This window comes from Trifolium pratense, linkage group LG7 (assembly GCF_020283565.1).
Source record: "Trifolium pratense cultivar HEN17-A07 linkage group LG7, ARS_RC_1.1, whole genome shotgun sequence".
NCBI classification, from domain to species: Eukaryota; Viridiplantae; Streptophyta; class Magnoliopsida; order Fabales; family Fabaceae; genus Trifolium; species Trifolium pratense.
This window is the reverse complement of record NC_060065.1, coordinates 22311-45969: the sequence shown is the minus strand read 5'-3', so window position 1 is coordinate 45969 and position 23659 is coordinate 22311. Positions and strand designations below refer to the sequence as shown.

Sequence of the window (23659 nt, the reverse complement as noted above, 5' to 3'; positions counted from 1 at the left end):
GTCAACGCCGGAGCTTCGCCGCACCAGCCACTGCAGCTCCACTGGAAAATCCGGCATCACCGCCGTCCGCTGCCACTGATCGCCGGAGCTCCGCCGTGGATCGTCGGTGGTCCGACATTGACCGGCCACCCACCACCACATGAATTTATCATTTATTAATTTTTTTTTCTTGACAGCCATACCTGCTTTTTTATTTAAAAAAAATAATCTGTGTTTGGGTTGGACTTACCAAAAAGGGGAAAAAATGGAGATTTGGGCTTTTCAAAATAGAGTTTAATTGTTGTGCACTGTCGGTGGTAAGATTTTTTACACATACATCCAATAATGTGTTGCCACATCATTTAATGAATGTGACACATCATGTGTTTTTAATTATCATACATGATGTGTCCGTATATTATTTGACGCGTGTGTAAAATAACTTTGTACTGAGGGTGCATAGAAATTAAATTGTTCAAAATAATATTTGTCTTTGGGTTCTTTTACTTTTTACACCATTTCATTAAATAAAAGAAAAAAAATTTGTTTTAAAAATAAGAAATAATCTATTTAATTAATAAATAAATATGCTATTAAAAAATAAAAATAATTTAGTAGATGGATTGGATGGATAATTTAGTAGAAATTTGTTAATGGATTACTTTGATCCATCCATTAACAATTCAATCCAAATCCATCTATTTTGACACCCATACTCCGGCCTCATATGTAAGTAAACATAGCTGTTTTAAGATTCATCGAAAAATGATGTATTTGATCTATATTTTAAACTAAATACATCTATTTTTCAATCAATACTTTGCTTACATAAGTTGGAGAGAGAGAATAGGTCATCATTATTGTGTTTGCAGTTTTAACCCCTTTCGCTAAAAAAGAAAAGTAAAGAAGAAACCAGATTTACAGAAACACCTACAAGGAAGCAGCTGCAACTACGAGAGAGCGTTCGCAGAGGAAGTGCTTCTCTCATTCTGGATTGTTTGTTTCGTGGTAGTAGTTGGGCGCAGGAAACTTTGCGAAAACAGTACTGTTCTTTCCATTTTTTATAATTGAGTTATGAAATCCATTCCTATTATGTTTTATATTTGTTATTACTTTATTATCTCATCAGTTCAGTAGTTTAGCAATCGGTATTTTGGTCGATCTTTTCTCTTGTTTTATTATTTTATATAGGCCACTACATTTGACTGATTGATAGGATTTGTATACATTTTGTTAGGGTTTGTTTTTTTTTTTTTTTTGTATTCAGTGTGAGTGATTTCTTAGGTATTTTGGTTGGTCATTTCACTCTTTCTAAACAGTTTCTTGTTTTCAAGGTAATTTTATCAGTATGATTCAACCTTGACAAATAGAAAGACTGCAGAGTGAGTATGGATGTCAGTGGCAATTCTCTTCCGTCTGCACCTGATGGGGTAAAGAGAAAAGTATGCTATTTCTATGATCCAGATGTTGGTAATTATTATTATGGGCAAGGTCATCCCATGAAGCCACATCGTATCCGGATGACACATGCCCTTCTTGCCCACTATGGCTTGCTTCAGCACATGCAGGTTCACAAGCCTTTTCCTGCTAGAGACAGGGACCTTTGCCGTTTTCATGCTGATGATTATGTTGCATTTCTTCGAAGCATAACCCCTGAAACACAACAGGATCATATGAGACAACTCAAACGCTTTAATGTTGGTGAAGATTGTCCTGTCTTTGATGGTCTATACTCTTTCTGTCAAACTTATGCCGGAGGTTCAGTTGGTGGTGCTGTCAAGTTGAATCATGATCAATGTGACATTGCTGTCAACTGGGCTGGTGGGCTGCATCATGCCAAAAAGTGTGAGGCCTCTGGATTTTGCTACGTTAATGATATAGTCCTTGCAATCTTAGAACTTCTTAAACAGCACGAGGTTTGTCTATCTGCAAAATTCCTTTTGGTTTAATTTTTTCTTCATACTTCAGAGCGATATTCATTTTGTGGGATTGATTTTTGGTAAGTGGATAAGTTAATAACGAGGAAGTGTAGCTCAGATTTGCATGCTATATACGAGAATAAAAGAGTCTTTCTCTCTTTGATATTATTCTCTATTAGATCCTTCTGGAAACTCATTCACAGGGGCAAGGCTAAATTTAATGAAAACACAAACCACTTAAAGTTCTCCAAAAATGTTACTTTTATTGAAAACTCCTTTCATTGTCTATGATCAATTACAACATGAAGTCATTGTTAGTATCTTTTACCACACTAACATTATTCAGGTTAGCATTAATGCATTTGACTTCTCATAATGAACAAAGAGATGAATGAGAGTGTACAGTACAACTGAGCAAGAACATTGAACAGATGTGCTGCAAATGTGATGCTGCAGCTTTCTTTTAGGGTTTTCCACCCATTGGCCTAACTTTTCATGGTCATGTTTTTTTAAAATAATATTTTTGGTGGATATTTCTTCCATGGCTGCCATCGGTGCCTATGGTGCCCTGTGAATGGTGGCTGCCATGGCCCTACATGAAGAACCATCCACACTGCTCACCTCCTAGAATCCTCCACGCTATGGTGGGAATTTAACCACACTGCTTCTATGTTTAGGTAGTTGCATGCATGTAAGTTTTGAACTAAATTTATTGCTTATAGAGAAAACATACTTTGACAGAGAAACGAAAGAGAAGCTACCAAACTATTTAGTTTCAACTCATAAAGCAATTGGAATTTAACCATTAAAAGTGTTGCCTCAATTTGGTACCATACTATTTAAAAAAGAAAGAATGGACACCTATTTGTATTTCTCTACAATGATTTTGTTTGTTCAATCAGTGACCGACATATGTGACTACAGAACTGCCTACTCATATTCAATAGATATAAAATAATTAGAGGATTGTTGTTTTATCGTGTTAATTGTACAATTTTATATTTTCCGAAGAACGGGACATCTAGTTAAGCCTGTTTTTTGAGCAGTAGTGAAAATGAGTTGCATTTAGTTATGTAGCACACATACAACAAGCCAAAAACCATTTATGAGGTTTATTATGGATTAAAAAATTACTCGATAATGGCATATTAGTCTTTATCGCTCGATGATTTTGCTCAAAACCAAATCAATGTTGTTGCACCAATTGGTAGAATCCTATACTTTATGCTCATCTAGGTGCTAAAGCTTGAGCTTTAGTCACTGGAATGTTCAGAAACATCAAGAGTGCATAAACCGTAGAAAGTTGATTTGGGTGGTGAAAGTGTTAATGTTTTGAACTTCTCAAGTGTGTTTGCATACCGTTGTTTCAGTTCATTTTTTTAAAATGCTAGTGTTACATTTGTTGCAGCGTGTTCTGTATGTGGACATCGATATCCACCATGGAGATGGTGTAGAGGAAGCTTTCTACACTACTGACAGAGTCATGACTGTTTCTTTCCATAAATTTGGTGATTATTTTCCTGGTACCGGCGATTTGCGTGATATTGGATATGGAAAGGGAAAATACTACTCTCTTAATGTCCCACTTGACGACGGCATTGATGATGAGAGTTATCATTTGTTGTTCAAACCTTTAATCGGCAAAGTAATGGAAGTCTTTAGGCCCGGTGCAGTAGTTCTCCAGTGTGGTGCAGACTCTTTATCTGGAGACAGGTTGGGATGTTTTAATCTTTCAATTAGGGGTCATGCAGAGTGTGTCAGATACATGAGATCATTCAATGTTCCACTCTTGCTACTAGGTGGCGGCGGCTACACCATTCGGAATGTTGCTCGCTGTTGGTGCTATGAGGTAAAACATTGTTTGTCATTTATTTAATGTGAGGTCACTAATATAAGCTAGCTTGGTCTATTTATAGGGTTACCAGACACCTGAGTCAGGGTGCCAAAAGAATCCAAGTTGAGAGAGATAAATTGAACAAGTATGGACGTCCCCTATTGGGATGTACTATATCTAGTGAAATTATAATAATGAAATTTCAACATTTTCTACATCTTTTGTGTTAATTATAAAAAATGCTGAACATGAAGTAACTCATTATGTAAAACAAGTAATGATGTTCAAGAAGTCACTCATTGTTTCCTTTTACTAGTCTTGGATTATAAAATATAAACTGAGATATTATTAAAGCCTCTCAATATGCAATGTGACTTGTCATGTAATTATATCTCACTTCTCAGTTTGTTCATCGTTTTCTAATACTTGTTTATAATTAAGTTATTCTTCTGTATAGACTTTCATCCAAGTACATAAAATTTTATGTGTTATTTGTTAAGGCAGACAGGGGTTGCTCTTGGAATAGAAGTTGATGACAAAATGCCAGAGCATGAGTATTATGAATATTTCGGTCCAGATTATACCCTTCATGTTGCCCCAAGTAACATGGAAAACAAAAATACTCGACATTTACTTGATAATATCCGATCCAAGCTACTTGAGAATCTTTCAAAGCTTCAGCATGCTCCCAGCGTTCAATTTCAGGAAAGGCCTCCTGATTCTGATCTCGGAGAGGTAAATTATTTAACTATTTTTTTCCCAGTTCTTTTTTTTTTCGAAACGGCCAAAGTTAGTGATTAATTTTTCTCCTTCACAAAAGTTTGAGCGCGGGTTCTCCAATTCCTTTAACTCTTTGTTCAAACTAGTTGAGCTTCCCCCACCCACCAATTGTTATGTTTATTTCACACATGCTTGTTTTCAGCAAAAGATAAGAGCCTATTTTGTGCAAATACGTTCTGTTCTTATTTTCTTTGTTTCCTGTTTTCTTAATCACTTTTTTTGTTTGTTGATTAAATGGAGGGACTAAGCCCAAAAGAAAGGTGTTCAAAATAACTTTAGTTTTCATTGATTCTTATAAAAATATTTGAATACAGGAAAACAAAACAGAATAGCATTTTTTACTTAAAAGTGAAATGGAGAAATAATAACAGAATATGTTTGCAAAGCAAACTGGCCCTCAGAATTTCTTTTAGAAAGCACTTATGTTTAAGCTAACCACATATAGGGATTGAAAAAAGAATTTTTATTTTAACTGTATCCGATGCAAAAGAGAAACTATTAATAAAGATCTAGTGATTAATGAGTTGGATAGAAATATGGTATATGATAGAACATTATGGCATCGTCTGATATATGCAGTCGACCCCACTTAGTGGGATAATGCTTGGTTGTTGTTGTATCCGATGCAGTAGGAGCTACTTGAATACTTTACAAAAAAAAACATCTCTAAACCAAAGCTAACGACTCCTTCAGAGAATAATTCTGTGTCAATAGTCCTATACTCAGGTGTAATGCGACTAACTGCTCTTCCCTCACCTTCCTTACTCCTTAATCCCCTTAATGGAATACCCCACTTTTTCTTCTACACTACTCGACACATCACTAACTCTCCTTTGGTCCCACCTTGATCCTAGAATTATATGATAGGAACCAAATTAAATAGAACCGAATGGTATTTACCAATGTTTTAAAAACCAGACCGGAGAACAAACCAGTGAGAGCTTCGGGTCACAGTTCAACTGTGGTTGAACCGGATTATTAATAAATAGATAAATTATTAAAAATAAATATGTTCACAAAAAAAGCTATTTTTTCACTAAGCCCAATAATAACTAGCAAAATGAAAAAGAGGCCCAATAAGGCTCACACTTTCACAAGCCCAAAATTAAAGAAACCCTGAAACATAAGAGACAGAAGGTGATGTTAGCAGCTTATGTGGCTATGAGGTTTATGTTTGACTCACACACACAGCCTTCCTACTTCAATTCGTGTCCTTTTTGTTTAATATCTAAGAAATCAAGGTTACAACTTACAAATAGTAAGATCAAGATGTGGAGTCCATCTTTCAAGGGTGGAACTGGTTTGGGGGAGCTTCTGCTACCAACAAATATACAAAGATGTGAATCTATCTATCCTTTTCTAATAGAAAACATGATAATCACAAAAAGGAATAACACAAATGAATGGATAAAGGAATTGTATTATTGAGGGTATCATAAACTCAGGTAGGAATTGAAATTTCAAAGCTGCCGAGAGCCATATGCTCCTACAGAGAATCTAGAGCTCTCTTCCTAACAAACTTCTAACAACTTTCTGGAAAATCCTCCCCTCACTCCCCTTTCCTTACATAATGCATATTCCCCTTTCTTTCGCTCAATCTGTTGCACCTACTGCCACCTCAGCACGGCCTTTGATTTTCTTACTCTCCACACTTTGGGCTTTGTGTTCATTTCCACATCTAAGCCCACTTCTCTATCATTTTCTCTCCCTCCAAACTGCTTCATCTCCTTCTCCTCCCTCTCCTCCCTCCGGTCTGCTTTTTCCTCGGCGATTGATAAGTTTCTTGCGAAAATAATTCTGTGATTTTTTTTTTTACCAAGTGGTTTTCTAAAAGCGGTACCGGTTTAACGGTTCGTCCAATTTTCATCTGGTTTCAACTGTTTTTTAGTGGTTTATCTGGCCAGCGGTTTTCAAGGCCTAACTGGACCAGACTCATTCCTGGTTCACGGTTCAACTGGTTGGTCCGTTTTTAAAAACATTGGTATTTATACTGCGATTTTCCCTAACTTTTCCTTACTATTTTATGACTTTCACCATCCTGTTTGAACTCGTTCCCTATTCGCAATTCTCCAGGAAGTTGAAGATCATGATGATAGAGACGAGCATTGGGATCCAGACTCTGAGATGGATGTTGATGTTGAACGGTATTTTACTTTATAACTGTATACTAAATTTACTTATAATTATGTATCATATGATCACTGTGTCCTTTACCTCATTTATCAGCGATATTCTCCCAAGCAAAGTAAAGAGAGAAATTGTTGAACCTCAGCTCAATGATCTGGTATGCGTATTTATCTTTTGAAGTATTTTATTACTAAAGAGTCTAATATTTGTAGAATATATGATTTGTGTTCTTAGGAATTGTATATAAATCTACTGGCCTTAACAACATTTTCAGACAAATATTTAGAATTAAATTTGATATACTCTTGGTTACTTTAATGTTACAATCATACGTATTTATCGATTAACAAATCAATAGTACGTTCCTTTGTCGGTGAACTCTTCAAATAAATTAATCATTATCCTGTAGGAAATTCATCTGGCCTATTAATATCAAAACCCCACATAATTTTTTTGCTGTGCTCAGTCCCATTTAATTTTGTTCATTTTTTAATCTTTTACAATTACTGTTAGAGAGAAGGGAAAGGGGAAAGCCCTGTCAGAAGAGAGAAGAAATACTAATATCCTTCCTTCGCAAATACTCCCCTCGATAGCAGTCTGTCATTTTAAAGGTTACAGATAATGAGAATCCTTCTCAAACTCTATGACTGATGAGCATAATGTTTTGCAAAAATGCATTTATGGCTTCTAACTTTAAAAAGATGAAATAGTCCAAATCTTTATCCATATCATCACTCCCGTCCTCAACCTTGAGCTTGTCTATTGAGAACAACCCAAGTCCCCCATAGAAAAGATATAAGGCCTGTTAATTGTTTATAAAGTGAGACACCTCTTGCCTTACAAGCTGGTATTGTAAGAATAAATTAGGCCCAATATCAAAACCTGATACGGTATTGTAAGAATTAAAAAGTAAATCAAATTTGGCTAATTCCAATTTCCAAAGTTTGATTGAACCAAGGTCAAGGAGTATGTGAGGCATTCATATTGACCAACTGAGCTTCGCAAACATCTATGATGAATTTGTCATGTTATATATATTTATAACTAAATTTACTTTTTGTGGCATTTTTGTCCCAATTTTTTTGACCTAAAGCCCTAGTTTGACCTTACCATGTATATACACACACCAAACCCAATAGTGCTGGTCATGAGGGGGTTGTATTGGGAAAAACTGAAGTCCCACATAGAAAAGAGATATGGCCTGATAAGATTTATAAAGAGAGACACCCTCACCTTATAAGTTGCTGGGCATAAGGGGGTTGTATTGGGAAAAACCGAAGTCCCGCATAGAAAAGAGATAAGCCCTGATAAGATTTATAAAGAGACGCACCCTCACCTTAGAAGTCGGTTTTCTAAGTATGAGTTTGGCCCAATATAAAAACCTAATAGTCTTTGTTGAAATAGAAAATAATAGAGAACACAAGAGGCATTGGTGAAAACCGTGTGTATTTGAGCATCACGGACATTCCATTATATAATACTAAGAGCATTAATTACAAGGGAATATTACTATGGAATATGCTATGCTAAGAATACTCTAGAATATATTTACAATAATATTAAATATCAACACTCCCCCTCAAGCTGGAGCATATAAGTCAAATGCACCAAGCTTGCCACATATGTAGTTGATTCTAGGACCTCGCAGTGATTTTGTAAAGACATCTGCCAATTGATCATTAGAATTGACAAAGCTCGTGACAATGTCGCCTGATTCGATCTTCTCTCTGACAAAATGACAGTCTATCTCAATATGTTTGGTCCTCTCATGAAAAACTGGGTTTGAGGCAATGTGCAGTGCAGCCTGATTATCACAGATAAGTGTCATTGGTCTAACATTTTGAAATTGAAGTTCTTTGAGTAACTGTTTCAACCAAATCAGCTCACATGTTACTAGTGCCATGGCTCTATATTCTGCCTCGGCACTTGATCTTGCTACTACATTTTGTTTCTTACTCTTCCAAGATATCAAGTTTCCTCCAACAAGTACACAATACCCAGAAGTTGATCGTCTATCAATGGGTGAGCCTGCCCAATCAGCATCTGAGTAACCAACTATCTGAGTATGACCTCTATCTTCATAAATGAGACCTTTTCCTGGAGCACCTTTGATGTATTTCAGAATCCGGATTACAACATCCATGTGTTCTTGGCAAGGAGAATTTAAGAACTGACTTACAACACTGACTGCAAATGAAATGTCTGGACGAGTGACTGTGAGATAATTCAATTTTCCAACCAATCTCTTATATCTCCCTGAATCTGATAGAGGCTCCCCCTGATTAGGTAGAAGCTTGACATTTGGATCCATAGGAGTATCAACAGGCTTTGCATTCAATAAACCTGTTTCTTCAAGGATATCCATAGCATATTTTCGTTGTGAGATCACAATACCATCCTTAGATTGAGCTACCTCAATGCCCAAAAAATACCGGAGTTTACCAAGGTCTTTAGTCTGAAACTGATTCGAGAGATATTGTTTTAACTGAAGTATTCCCTGCTGATCACTACCAGTTATGACAATATCATCTACATAAACAATCAGATAAATGCATCCTTCAACAGAGTGACGATAAAAAACAGAATGGTCAGCTTCACTACGAATCATGCCAAATTGTTGGACTACAGTACTGAATCTGCCAAACCAAGCTCGAGGAGACTGTTTAAGACCATAAAGAGACCTGTGTAACCTACAAACCATATTAGATGACTCCCCCTGAGCAACAAACCCAGGTGGTTGCTCCATATACACTTCCTCTTCAAGATCGCCATGTAAAAATGCATTTTTAATGTCAAGCTGATGGAGAGGCCAATGCTGAATGGCTGCAATGGAGAGAAAAAGTCTAACTGAGGCCATTTTGGCTACAGGTGAAAAAGTGTCGCTATAATCCAACCCAAAAATCTGAGTATAGCCTTTGGCCACTAAGCGAGCCTTAAATCGATCAATCTTACCATCCGGGCCAACCTTCACCGTATATATCCAACGACAACCTACCAAAGACTTTCCAGGGGGTAGAGGAACCAGTTCCCAAGTACCACTGCTTTGGAGAGCACACATCTCGTCAATCATTGCTTGCCTCCACTCAGGGTGGGATAATGCTTCACCTGTGGATTTAGGAATAGAAACAGACGACAAAGATGACAAGCAAGTGTAATGTAAAGGGGAAAGACGACTGTAACACAAATCTATATAGTGTGGAGACGGGTTACGTGTTGAACGATTACCTTTACGGATTACAGGGGGCAGACTAGGCTCAGGTTGCGGGACCGGATCCGGTGACGGCGATGGCGTTGGCGGTGAGTCTTCAACAGCCTCTGGAATAGGTACAACAGAGGGTCGTGGACGACGCTGATATGTTTGTAGTGGTTTCGAAGCTGGAGGGTCAACCAGAGGTGTATCTGGTGGAACAGATGGACAAGGCTCAAGAGGAACAATGGTAACTTCTTGGATGGGTTCAAGATTAATTTCTTGAAGGGGTTCATGAGTCATGGTATTTGGCTCAAAGTATGGGACAGACTCAAAGAAGGTAACATCGGCCGATACGAGGTATCGTTGTAATGTAGGAGAATAACAACGATAACCTTTTTGTGACCGATGATAACCAAGAAAGACGCACTTTAGTGATCGGGCGGACAGTTTGTCGAGTCCAGGGGAGAGATTGTGAACAAAACATGTGGACCCGAAGACACGAGGAGGCAGCGGGTGAAGATGGGAATTGGGAAAAAGAACAGAATGAGGGATATTGCCATCAAGGACAGAAGATGGCATGCGATTTATGAGGTAACATGCCGTTAAGACAGCATCCCCCCAAAAGCGAAATGGAACATTACCATGAAGAAGTAGGGTCCGTGTGGTTTCAATGAGATGCCGATTTTTGCGTTCTGCCACCCCATTTTGTTGAGGTGTATGAGGACATGATGTTTGGTGGAGAATACCATTTGAAACCATAAAATTTTGAAATTGATGTGACAAATATTCACTAGCGTTATCACTTCTTAAAGTACGAATAGACACACCAAATTGAGTTTTGATTTCTTGATAAAACTGCTCAAAGATAGAAAATAACTCGGATCTATTTTTCATTAAAAATATCCAGGTACAACGAGAAAAATCATCAATAAAAGTAACAAAATATTTTGATTGTAAAGTAGACATGGTACGAGATGGACCCCAAACATCGGAGTGAACTAAAGCAAAAGGGGACGAAGCCCGTTTATTGACTCGATCGGGAAAGTTACTACGAGTGTGTTTCCCTAACTGACATGACTCACAATGTAAACTAGACAACTTAGATAAACTTGGCACCAACTTCTGAAGTTTGGGAAGACTTGGATGTCCCAACTGAGCATGAATGGTAAGTGAGGAATCTGTGGCGGAGCATGTTTTGGAAGACAAAGATAGGTAGTAAAGGCCTTGAGACTCACATCCGACGCCAATCGTTCGTCCCGAACTTCGATCCTGCAAGGTAACATTATTATTAGTGAAAGTAACGATACAATCAAGAGAACGAGTTAGACGATTGACTGAAAGTAGATTAAATGGACAACCAGGTACATAGAGAACAGAGTCAACTGAAATTGAAGGTAGAATTTGGACAGTACCAATCCCTTGGGATTGAGTTTGAGAACCATTTGCAGAAGTTATACTGGGTAAGAAACCAGATGTAGAGAGAGAAGAGAAAAGACCTTTATTACCGGTAACATGATCAGACGCACCAGAATCAAGAACCCAAGGACCGAGAGATGATTGAGAGAGGCAAACAGATGAATTACCAGTGTGTGCAACCGAAGCAGTAGAACCGGAGTCCTGGTTACTCTGACACCACCTGAGGAAATCTTCATAGCTTGCCGTAGAGCCTTGGGAAGAAGGCTTGGTCTGAATGATGCGAGACTGATTAGTGTGAGTCATATTAACCCGACGTCGAGGAGGTTTGCCATGCAACACCCAACAATCATCAATATCATGTCCAGTTTGGTTACAATGCGTACACTTAGAATTGGAACGTGGTTTATAATTGGATGGCCCTCCTCGGTATCGATTCTTGTTATTTCCATATGATGCAAGGGCAGCAGTATCACCTGGTGCAGGGGTGATAGTAGGCTCAAGTGAATGTTTGGCAGGTACTCGAAGAAGCATAGCAGTTGCTGTAGACATATCCGGAACAGTTGCAGAACCCAAAATCTGATCACGAATGGCAGAGTACTCTTCTGGTAAGCCATAAAGGGCAAGGAGCATGAAGAAGGTGCTACGTTGGTCACGTTCCTTCTCCTGTTCAGTTGTAGTGCTTGCAGCAGGAGGGAGAAGCTCATTAAAATCATGAAGTGCAGAATGAACATTACCAAGATATGTCGACATAGAGCCTTCTATCTTTTTCGAAGTAATGATATTCATCAATTTGTGACAAACTCCATAAAGACGCTGAGTGTCATTAGTGTAAAGTTTCTTAGCCTGATTCCAAACGGATTCACACGTGATATGAGGACGGAAGATCGGTTTGATATCAGGGTGAAGTGTCGATTTGGTAACACTACACAACTGAGCATCAATCTGTTCCCATTTTGGTTTCTCGGCTGTAGCAATCGAATCGGACTTTGTAGTGAGATGGTCCTTGTAACCTTGCCCAGTAACCCATAATTTGATATCGGCGGCCCAACTATCGTAATTTGAACCGTTCAGTTTCTCTGTAGAGAGAGGAGATGTAACGTAGTTGGTAAAAATACTCTTGGAACCATCAGAAGTTTTATCAGCAGCCATTGTAATCCAGAAGTAGTAAACGCCACGCACTTCGGTATAAATATGGGCTGTTTGTGAAGGAACACGTATTTCGATCGATCAAAACTGAAAACTGAGATCGGATATGGAACCAGAACGAAGAGACGAGTCCGGCGATCCAAACGGCGGCCTGAACGGCGGCCGGACGCGCTGTCACGCGCGGTTACGGCGGAGGCGCGTGGGCGAACGCGCCGGTGAGAAAGACGGCGCGTGTGAGCGCGTGACGGCGAGGTTGCTGACGCGGTTTTGGGGACAGGCCGGATCGGGGATTGCGATTCGGATGGTGGGGTTGTTTGCCGGAAAAGTCGTCGGAATGGGCGGCGGCTGTGGTGGCAGTGGCGGGAGGGGATGAAAATTGACTGAAAAATTGCCGGAATAATCACGGCAGCAAATAAGGGACAAACTGTTTTGCCGGAAAAAAAAATTTCAACGGAGGACAGTGGGTCCCCCGGTTAAGCACGGTGTAGGGTTGCCTCTTAATAGGCTCTGATACCATCTTAGAAATGAGTATTGGGCCTAACTCATCCTCACAAAACCGGCTTGTAAGGTGAGGATTGCCTCTAGTTTATAAACACTTAGTCAGGCCATCTCTCAACCGATGTGGGACTTCTTAACACACCCCCTCGCGTCCAGCGCTATTGGGCTTGGTACGCGGATATAAATGGTAGGTGACCCGATATCGGGTGGCCCAACGGATCTTGGAGAGGCTCTGATACCATGTTGAAATAGAAAATAATAGAGAACACAAGAGGCATTGGTGAAAACCGTGTGTATTTGAGCATCACGGACATTCCATTATATAATACTAAGAGCATTAATTACAAGGGAATATTACTATGGAATATGCTATGCTAAGAATACTCTAGAATATATTTACAATAATATTAAATATCAACAGTCTTCAAGCTCAAACATTGCATAAACTTCTTAGAAATTACCAATACCATTATGGATCACATGTCACATGACCTTCTGACCCAGATCTGTCATCGGAAACCTCCTCTTGTGTCATGGGTTCAAAAAGTGTATCAAGACCAAGCTCAAATATAGGAAACAGTGTTGGATCTTTGCACATGTGAACTCTATCAAATCGCTTTTTGTCAATGAAAGACAACTCCAAACCATCACCTAGTTGAATGAAAAGTTTGGATGGCCATCATTCTCTACAGTTTACAGCAGACATAATATACTTTCCTACTACGACACCCTTAATGTATGTAGCACCTGCCATGCTTAATTGGAAGGAAAGAAAAGGAGGGGGGATAAAGTTGAATCCACATGTTCTTGCCTTTCAGGCGAGCTGCGGCGGTTGTCTTGCTGACTACAAAAGCTTCAAACTCGGAGCGAGAGACACCTTTAATGGTTTTGGGATTGTCAGTAACAACGTACTTGCTTATCTTATTCTCTATACACTTCTCTTTCATAGCCTTCCTCGCCGCCTCTTCATTCGATAGTTTCAGCATAGTACTCAATCTTTGCTATTTTCCTGCATTCTCGCTGATTGATCCTTTAGTCACTCCTCAAATCGCTAAGGAAAGATTTGGTTTGAAGATATCTACACAAATGTGTATAGGATAATTCCATCTTCCAACTAATCTTTTTACCTTCCTGGACCTGAAGGTTGAATGCTTGATTTTGCACAAGTTTAGCATTTAGATCCATTGGAGTGTCAAGTGTCAACAACATTTGCAATGTTAGGGATATCCATAAAAGACAACGAAGACAAAGTATGATAATAGGCACAATATACCTTTATGAATGGGAAGATTAGAGTTAGAGGTAGAGCCAAAACAAGTGGAGAAGTAAGAGTCTGCAATAACCTCATGGGCAGGAAGAGCAACATATATGGAATTAAAAGACTAAGGGGGTGTCTGATAAAATTAAGCTAGCTGATAGCTGAAAAGTTAGTAAAATACAATTAAAGTGTTTGGTAAATTTAGCTGTTGTAAGTATAAAATGACATAAAAGTACATGGTTATTTTATGTGATTGGGTAGTTATTTTTGTGAGTGAGTAGTTTTTTTATTAAAAAAAAATAAAGAAATTAAAATAATAAGGTTAAAATTGGAATGAAAGGTAAAAAGCTATAACCTATAAGCTCAAACACTACTTGAAATAACATCTGAAAAAAGGCTATAATCTAGTGAAAAATACTTGTTACCAAACACCTCTAATTTTATGAAAGAAGCTTATAAGCTAATATAATAAGCTAGTTTATTTGTGTTACCAAACATACACTAAATCATTTTTTAGTTTGTGCCCAAATTGTTCCAATAGATCTAAACCTTTGATCATTGGTTGACGTTAACAAGATTCACATGTAGAGTTAATGGTATAATTCAAATACACTGATTAAATTGTATCTAGTGTGTTACTTCCTGTCAAGGAATGATCTCGAAGATGGGGGAAAATCTCAACCCAGGGTTGAGATTTCCGTGTACACATTGTATTATTTGAGAACTGTTTTGACATTAGAGTCTGGAGACACAATTATAGAGGCTCTGGCAGCAGCTTATGAGCAATTACTCTATGAATTACATTGTTATGTGCAATCCTCAGACTGCTAATATACTTTGTGCCTCTGTTGAAAATTATTATATTAATTTACGATACAATTCATAATGCTGGCTTGCCATGTCAGGAGGACCTGAAAAGAACTAGAGAGCACTCGAGGGCTTCCGATACTGCAGTAGTTGAAACAAGCGTGAAGGTGAATTTCATGACATAAAATACAGATGCATAAAAATTAAATGTATCACTACATTTTATTAGAAATGTGGTTGCTGTAACGTTGAAGCATTGAATTTGGTTCTTGCAGGCTTTAGATATTTGTTCTCAGCCAGTTGATGAAGATATTGTGAAAGATGAAGAGAATACTGTGAATGATTTGGCCAGAGAGTGATTGATGAATTGTTTATTTATTCAATGATCTTATTGTGATGTGGCATTTACCAAAATAACTGAGTCGTGACTGTTGCTTGGTTCCATACTTCCATTGTCATCATTGCTTACATGCCTAAGGCTAAATATCACATGACAAGTGGTTTCTTTTACCCTAGATATTACATTTTGTTCCGAAATAGTAAAAGTTATAATTAGGTTATAATGTGCTATTGAATGGGTTATATTTTCTTGCACTGATATTTCTGTGTCCGTTTATGTCTATCAAATAAGTTACATAAATGTGGAAAAATTCATAAAAGAAATTTGAAAAAAATGGAAAAAGAAAAATTTATTTTTTCTTCTTTCAAATCTTAAAGTATCCACGACATGACTTTGCTGATATTAGGAAATCTGTCTAACCATCTTCGGTTTGGGTCGTCTTTTTTAATCACAGTTTTTTTCTTCTCTACAATGCTTGAACTCGAGACCTTGCTTAAGAGATTTAAGTGATGCTTCGCACATATTAATGTAATATTAATGGTAAACAAAAAAAAAACTTTTTACGAATAGGTTTTTGTTCTTTTGTTGAGCAGTTTAAGTGAGAAAACCATTTTTCAATTTATTATTATTTGTCTGCAAGTTATGAATAGAATATTGTTGTTTTTTATTTATCATTTCACTAATGATATATATATAAACAACTTTCAAAATTCAAATACTCTCTGGTTTTTAAGAGGTTAGCATTTGAAATATATACTCCTACATTTGATTCTCTTATGATGATAAAAAATGGAAATTTGGCTACAGTAACAGAATTTTTTAAGGCAAAAAAAAGAAAAACTACGAAGTTCAATTCTTGAGATCGCGGCGGAGTGGAGTAGCCGCGACACGAAGTTCCTTACCTTAGTTGGATCTTGCTGGTGGCACCTAAACGGAAAAGGCAAGCAAGTCGAGGATTCCTTGAGCTGCTATCTCGATACCGATCCTTGAAACTTTATTCTGGACAATTATTGCGGTTATTCGACTGATACACAAACTACGAAAATCCCTCTTTTTCCTATCTCTATCTCACGTGGTGGAGCTAAGGATTTCATACCTTCTTTTTTTCTATCTTTCTTCTCGCCGACCAAGGCGAGGCGCTCTTAAGCCGTTTCAGGATGTCTGGCGAAAACGCCGCAGGCGCGAAGCGTGGTAGGGCCTGTGCCGAGGGAGCATAGCATAAGTAGGAAAGGGAGCCAGGACAGTGGAAGAACCAGGGGGCCGGGCCATTTGACGGAAATGGAAGGGCGCATAAAGCCTTTCTTTCATTCAAAAATAGGGCCCTGGTCGGTAACTTTTTCGGAAGTGAGTTTAAGTTTCTGCAACCGGTGTTGGCCCTTCTTTTATTATTTATTAGAGACTTCAGGTTATAAAAAGATTTCCTTCCTTTAAGGCTAGCTCAAATACCGATTCGAGGATTCTGGATGATTAAAGATCTTACTAGCAGGAGAAAAGCTTACCTTAGCTACGATTAAGTCATCACTATACGAATTTGAACTACGATCCCTTGGAGCAAAACACTTTTGAATTCGAGATGTTAGAAGGTGCAAAATCAATAGGTGCCGGAGCTGCTACAATTGCTTTAGCGGGCGTAGGAATAGAATTTACACACCATGTGTTTGCATAGAGAACTATAAAATACTTAGAGCGGGTCCACAAAATTTCGTAGTATTCTAGCTTGTCAGTGCCATTTTTTTATTGTTTTTACTGGACGATTGCGTTTAACGTCGCAACTAAGTAAAAAAACTGAAACTTAAACTTGGCCACAACGGCGTAGGAATATAACTTACGTGCCATTTTTTGCATAGAGTACTATAAAAATACATAGAGCGGGTCTACAAAATTTTGTAGCATTCGAACTTGTCAGTTCCTTTTTTTTTTATTGTTTTTACTCTATGAACGTGTTCAACGTCGTGACTAGTAAACAAAACTTAAACTTGGCCACAACGGCATAGGAATAAAATTTATGCGCCATTTTTTGCACAGATAACTATAAAAATACATAGAGCGGGTGTACAAAATTTCGTAGCATTCCGACTTGTCAGTTCTGTTTTTTATTGTTTTTACTCGACGAGCACGTTAAACGTTGCAACTAGGTAAAAAAATTGAAACTTAAATTTGGCCACAATGGCGTAGGAATATAATTTACTTCTTTAAGCCAACGGAGGTTCATACCCAAAATCCGCCAAGACGGATCCCACCGAAACAACAAACAAATGACAATTTCTCAACAATGTTAACTTTACTACAACAACAAGCAGAGAGACTCTCATACATAGAGCAAAACCGACAAACCACTCCTCAGATCGATGCCAAACAACCACGTCCAAAACAACATCAACAATACCCTCCAAGATGAAACCTCTTCTCAGTTATGCCAAACCGACCAGCACGACACCCAGGCCAACGCCATCGTAAACACGAATGGTAACAACCGTCATGTCAACAACGGAACTCAACCCATGAGACTAAACGACAATCGAAACGTGAACGGTCAAGGCAACAAGAATAACGGCAACAACGTGAATGACGGACACAAGGGCAAAAAACGAAACTCAAAGGACCCCACTTTTGACGACCACGGAAGCAACGATGACTATCCTTATGAAGACGGACGTGGAGGAAGTGAAGGGATTTAAGAGGAGTTTTTCAAAAATTTAATCCTCTTAGCGGAACAATCCCGATGAACGGATCTTGATTAAACCATTAATCACAAATCAAAAGAACACAAAACCACAAGTTTATGTGTTTACCTCTTGAAGTGCAAAACCTTTGAAGTAGAAACTGTTTCTGATCACGAGAAAAGCAAAGTAGCGATGCATCTACTCAGTCCACACGAACAGAACTTCTCCGATGACCGGTGCTAGCCAATTCAACTAGAGATTCAGAGAGAATATGGTTTAGAGAGCGGCGACTAGGTTTCACTTTATGAATCCCTACAAGAAAAAAGGAATTTAGTGGCGGTCAAATAGCAACAGTTTGCACCCAAACTGTCGCCGCCTACCCACTACAAAAAAAAAGAGGATTAACGACACAATGATAAGGTGGTTTAGAACCGCTGCTGCATGTTCCTAAGTAAAATTTTCATTCTCTCACTTATATATTTTTGTGATTCCCACAAGAAAGAAAGAACACGAGAAAGCGCTGAAATCCTTCTTCTCCAAACTGTTGCCGTCTCAAATCACGATGTCTTCTCCAAAACCCTTTCATCTCCAAATCGTCTTCTGCAAACCATCGTGAGAGTTCCAACTCGTCATATCTCCTGTTCATCTCCGTCGTGACCGAGTTCGAGACACCGATTGATACAAATCCCTTCGATTTCTACACATAGTTGCTTCCAATCTCTTCGATTTCGAAGCTCAAACCTTCAATCTATTTGATTCGCAGCCCAATCCTCCAATCCCTTTGATTGCGCTAATCAGATTGTAAGTACAATTTTTTTTAAAAGTAATTGAGAATTCCAATGTCAAAGAAAGATAAAGAATTTAATGAGTTATTTAGCTTGTGTGGTTTATTTAACACTTAAATCAAATTTGAAGTACGTATTTGAGTAGTCATTTCCTTTCATGTTGTGAGCTGTTATGTCGTATACATGAGATTGAGTTTATTTAACATATTACTGCTCTGAGAATAATATGAATTTGTACTGAGCATCTGCAATGCATGGGTGTTAATTGTAGAACTTATTGCATGTAAATAAGCATAGACTGTGGAGCTGTTTCTTGGTTGGTAACTTGTTTAATCAAATACCCTGTATTGCTACATATAAGGTATAGAATAGAAAGGAAAGTAAGGAGGGAAATAGAGCCATTGTAACTGAAATATATATCTAATTAATCTCGTCTAATTGACTAACTAATTCCTCTAATTGTTCCTAACTGACATCCACTCTTACTAACTACTCTTAAACATTCATTTCCCTTCTAAACCGTAGCATAATCTGGATGATTCATTGCTCAACAGTTCAATCATTGTTAATTTGTTACCCTTATTATTCTGATAAATATTGAATTTAAAGTTTTCAAAACACAAGTAGCTTGCACCTGAGCTTTATTTATGCTTCCACATAAAGTTTCTTGGTGTACCTTAAATTGAAAGTGCGGGCATTAGTGAATAAATATTCACAATTTTGGTAAGCTCAAATAGAACTATACCTGCATTTGTCTAAGGTAACCTCAAATACTCTTTTTTGTCCATTAACTTCTAAAATATAGTTTTTCTTTTATAATAATGTCTATTTTGTGATGAAGTTCCTTAATAAAGTTAGTAATATACAATTTTGTGTTTTAGCGGTTTCTTTATTCTTGCTACTAGAAAGCATTTTTTGTACTGGTGTTTATAATCCTCTTACTGATAGTGTGCATATAAGATATGGAAGATTAGTTCCTTGAATCAACAGTTTTGATTCATGAGGAGAATCATAAACACATGGCTGCATTTAAATTGCAGAAAGTATACAATAGTTTTTGCACGTGAGGAAGGCTGGCCGATTATGCAATTCTTATTGAACAAAGTGGGTACGTTATATTTACTTAATGTTGAGAAGTTTTGCACTCAATTGTACACAAATTTAATTTCATGTGTTTTAATTTCATGTGTTCACATAAGATGATAGAAGCAGTAATGCAAAATGCTGTAAAGGGAAAGGTTGAAAAGAGGGCTAGAATTAGCTGATTGAAATTATAAGTTGTTACTTTTTCTCATTGGTTTATTTTTAATTTTTGTTTATCATTATAGGTCAAGACTATTCGACAAGGTTATCTCTCGAAGCGTTCCTCAAACTTAAGGGGGACTGGAAAAGGAGGTTTTTTCGTTCTTGATAGCCGGGGAAAGTTGTATTACTACCGTAAACAATGCAGCAAACTATTTGTAAGTCTAATGTGAACAATAAGTTGGTTTATGAAGGACTTAAGTTGCCAATTGCCATATATACTTCTTTGTGGCAAATTTCACCATATATATTATCATGGCTAATCATCATTTGTAGGGGTCTAGTAGCCAACATTTTGGTCAGAGGAATAGTTTGGAGCTTGGTTTTGGACTTCTAAGTCGACAAAGAACTACACTTTGTAGGTTATTTTAATATATTTTTGCATAATGTTTTATCCATATAAAGACAGTGATTAAGCTTTATATATCCACTCCTTAATTAATTATGCTTGTTTGTGCAGACAAATAGTGCACTAGACCAAATGGACTGGATTGAAAAAATCACAGGTATTATTGCCTCTTTGCTGAGTTCTCAGATTCCTAAAATAGTAATCACACGTGGTTTGTTTCTAATTTTGTATGCTTGTATATGTCTAGTTTGTTGAATGAAGGATTGTTTCTAAGTGGATAAGAGGCTTGGAGTTCACCAATCTAATGTAGAACGTCTTCTGTGACATGGTTCAGGGGAAGGCACATGGTGCTATAATGTAGTGGAAGTTTCCTATCCGTATTGTTTATCATGGTGAGGTTTAAAAAGTTGTAATTAATTTCTGAGCGTTATGATTATAGTCAAGTTTTTTCTATGATTTTTCTTAATGGTTGTTTCTATTTTATTTAATTGAAGGCCAAATTGTGAAGGTGGTTTATATGACGACGATGTGCACGTACACGCGGTTGCAAGCATTAAAGTTTGCTTTGGAATTGGGGGATGTTTTTTTATAGAATTGGATCTCAAGGTATACCATGAGTAATTCAAGTGTGAAATTAGATGATCTATATAGTTGATTTTCTATATTGCTTTGTTGTCTAAGAGCTTGTAAGCATCTTGTTTGTTTTGCTACACTTTTTAATGTAATAGTTTTATGTTTAGTGTGTTAACTCAAAGCAATTTTGATGTAAACTTGTGATGTGAGTATCTCTTTCTACATGAATTGTGAGAATCAATTACTTGATATGTTTAGTAAAATAATGTGTGGGGATGTTGCGTGTTTTAGATTTTGTTATATTGATATTAATGGGAATCAAGAGTGTTAAATACACCATTTAAAAAAATTGTGGAAAAAACAAAACATTTAATTTTTTGGACAAAACTTACATGCATTTCTATACATGCATTTCTTACTTTTCCTCTCACAAAGAGGTAGTTTCTTTTATTAAAAAATAATTTTCTTTTATTTTTTCAAAATGAAAAAACACAAATAACCACCTCTTTGTGAGTGGAAAAGTAAGAAATGCATGTATGGAAATGCATGTAAGTTTTGTCCTAATTTTTTTTGTGGGAAACCAAAAAAAAAAAAAACGTTTTTTTTATTTAAAAAAATTCAAATAGCGGCGGTTATAACCGACGCTAAGAGCTTAAAAAACTTGAACAAATAATGACAAATAGCGACGGTTGGTAACAGCCGCGAAAATCAATTAAACCGACGCCAACATCCTTGCGGCGGTTATTCCGACGGTTCATGATAAACGCCGCTGTATGACCTAGCGACGCCTCTTGTTGCGGCGGACGCCCAACCGCTGCATTAAGCAATTAGCGACGGATTTAACCGACGCTAATGCTTATTTTGAACTGCCGTCGCTTTCCTTATTTCTTGTAGTGAATTAGGTTAAAGCTTACAAAACTTAATTACAAGGGTTCTATTTATAGAACCACTTGTGTGGTAATCAAGCCAAGCACTACACCGTACCTTACGGTGGACCGTATTTCTCTATTTTTATAAATTAAATAATAAGTCATACTTAATTATTTAATTACTAATAAGTCTTATTATTTCTCTCATCTATCTGTCATTTGTGTGTGACCCTATAGGTTCTCGTAACGTTGACAATAATATTAAATCACATATTTAATATTATAAACAGTGAGCGGTATCTAGCAACACATCACTGCTACCCAAGTGACGAGAATGTCATGTGATCTGACGAAACCTTTCCGTGATAACGATCGTGTGTATAATTACCCATTTGCCCTTATATCTATATTGAACACAAGGCATAGATCGTGTCACCCTTGTATGGTTCAATATTTTATTTCTTGATCCCAGAATATACTGAACAACGAATAAGCTCGATATCTCATATTGACTTAGTTCGGCGTGGCCACGCATTTTATCAGTCATATTCCATCAAGAGGCCTACAAATATTGCTCCTGTTATGTAGGAGGGGCAAATTCCATCTAGGTCACTCATGTCCCTCAACATGATTTGTGGAGTACCCATCAACCGACTTTATAGTCATCCTGTTACGGAAAATGTTTGAACGGCAACTAAGCACTCTACTCCACATCTAGGGTCCATAGTGGTTTCATGTCGAAGGGTAGTATACACCATTATCACTATGAGAATAACTTATGACACTTTTCATAACATACTATGTAGTATTCTCATGTCGGGTCAATCCAATATAAATATTACTCCTAATATTTATATCTATGTGAAGACTTGATATCTCATATTCATGACTCGTGAGATGAGGTCATCGGTCTACTCACATAATAGTCTCTATGTCTTATCGTTATCCCACATCACAGTAAAACTTGACTATGGATACTTTAAGAATAGTGTCCTTATGTTTAATGGAGTCTCACTATTAAGCACACTTAATGTTCCATTAATTAGACTAGCTATTCTAGAGACTTTATTAGTTTCAAATAAACATAATAAAGAAATGCCTTATTATTATATATATATATATATATATATATATATATATATATATATATATATATATATATATATATATATATATATATCAAAGTCATCATACAAAAGACGATTCTATCAAAATAGATTGGCTTTTAGGGCTTACTCCAACAGGAAGAAGAAATAGACATCCAGGAAAAACACCATTCATTATCAGAATCCTAGAGTCCAGGATCCCACGAGCTCTAGAAAAACTTCCCAAACTAGAAACTTATGATGGTACAACCGACCTGGACGACCACATCGAACACATTGACACCGTCCTGGTCTATTACCAAGCACCCAGGCCTATCAAGTGCAAATTCTTTGTACTCACTCTTAAAGGCACAAGCATGACATGGTTCAAAGGACTAGAGGATAATTCCATCAACTCGTGGGAGGAGCTAAACAACGCATTCTCGTCCCACTTTACAGCGCGAAAACGCCAACCCAAAACAACGACTTCCCTCAGTAACATCCTACAAGGAAAAGACGAATCCTTGATGGATTACATAGAACGGTTCACAAGAGAAGCCATCGAAGTTAAGGGAACTAATGACAAGCTCAAATGCTACATCTTCAAGAACGGACTGAGGCATGACACTAAATTCAAAGAGAAACTTGGCCTTAAAGAACCAAAGGACATGCAGGTGCTGCTGTCAAAGAGAAAGGGCGGACAAGAACAAAAATCCGCGCAAGAAAGAAGAAAAGAGCA

At 37.4% G+C, this 23659-nt stretch overlaps 2 protein-coding genes across 14 annotated transcripts; both read left to right on the top strand.

Moving 5' to 3' along the window:
- The first annotated feature begins 715 nt into the window (after positions 1 to 715).
- Positions 716 to 15552, top strand: LOC123895688 (histone deacetylase 19-like). Its single transcript, XM_045946165.1, has 8 exons — positions 716 to 1021; positions 1314 to 1895; positions 3307 to 3747; positions 4237 to 4467; positions 6586 to 6656; positions 6739 to 6796; positions 15053 to 15121; positions 15230 to 15552. Exons 2-8 carry the CDS (start codon positions 1368 to 1370, stop codon positions 15311 to 15313), a joined length of 1482 nt encoding a protein of 493 aa, XP_045802121.1. The 5' UTR covers positions 716 to 1021; positions 1314 to 1367; the 3' UTR covers positions 15314 to 15552.
- A 2767-nt stretch (positions 15553 to 18319) lies between these two features.
- LOC123899551 (ADP-ribosylation factor GTPase-activating protein AGD3-like) lies at positions 18320 to 21299 on the top strand. 13 transcript variants are annotated; one of them, XR_006805671.1, is made up of 8 exons: positions 18320 to 18758; positions 19014 to 19103; positions 19783 to 19850; positions 20071 to 20202; positions 20321 to 20402; positions 20505 to 20550; positions 20641 to 20785; positions 20888 to 21191. XR_006805671.1 is itself a non-coding variant. In XM_045950717.1 (4 exons), the coding sequence occupies exons 1-4, from the start codon at positions 19742 to 19744 to the stop codon at positions 20510 to 20512; spliced, it is 327 nt and encodes a 108-aa protein (XP_045806673.1). In that variant the 5' UTR covers positions 19510 to 19741; the 3' UTR covers positions 20513 to 20569. The 13 variants fall into 13 exon arrangements, 2 of the variants coding, with proteins under 2 accessions (XP_045806673.1, XP_045806672.1); XR_006805668.1 differs by adding an exon at positions 21202 to 21299 and having other exon boundaries at positions 18320 to 19850; positions 20888 to 21171; XR_006805669.1 differs by lacking the exon at positions 19014 to 19103 and having other exon boundaries at positions 18323 to 18758; positions 19691 to 19850; positions 20888 to 21190.
- Positions 21300 to 23659: the final 2360 nt, after the last annotated feature.

What these genes read in the sequence shown, in the direction of transcription:
- LOC123895688 (XM_045946165.1), top strand. Translation starts at nt 1,368, where the DNA reads ATGGATGTCAGTGGCAATTCTCTTCCGTCTGCACCTGATGGGGTAAAG. An exon ending in CTGATTCTGATCTCGGAGAG is followed by an intron (nt 4,468 to 6,585) that starts GTAAATTATTTA and finishes GCAATTCTCCAG; the next exon opens with GAAGTTGAAGATCATGATGA. An exon ending in AACCTCAGCTCAATGATCTG is followed by an intron (nt 6,797 to 15,052) that starts GTATGCGTATTT and finishes TTGCCATGTCAG; the next exon opens with GAGGACCTGAAAAGAACTAG.
- LOC123899551 (XM_045950716.1), top strand. Translation starts at nt 19,742, where the DNA reads ATGAGGAGAATCATAAACACATGGCTGCATTTAAATTGCAGAAAGTAT. An exon ending in TGCAATTCTTATTGAACAAA is followed by an intron (nt 19,847 to 20,070) that starts GTGGGTACGTTA and finishes TTATCATTATAG; the next exon opens with GTCAAGACTATTCGACAAGG. An exon ending in AACAATGCAGCAAACTATTT is followed by an intron (nt 20,203 to 20,320) that starts GTAAGTCTAATG and finishes CATCATTTGTAG; the next exon opens with GGGTCTAGTAGCCAACATTT.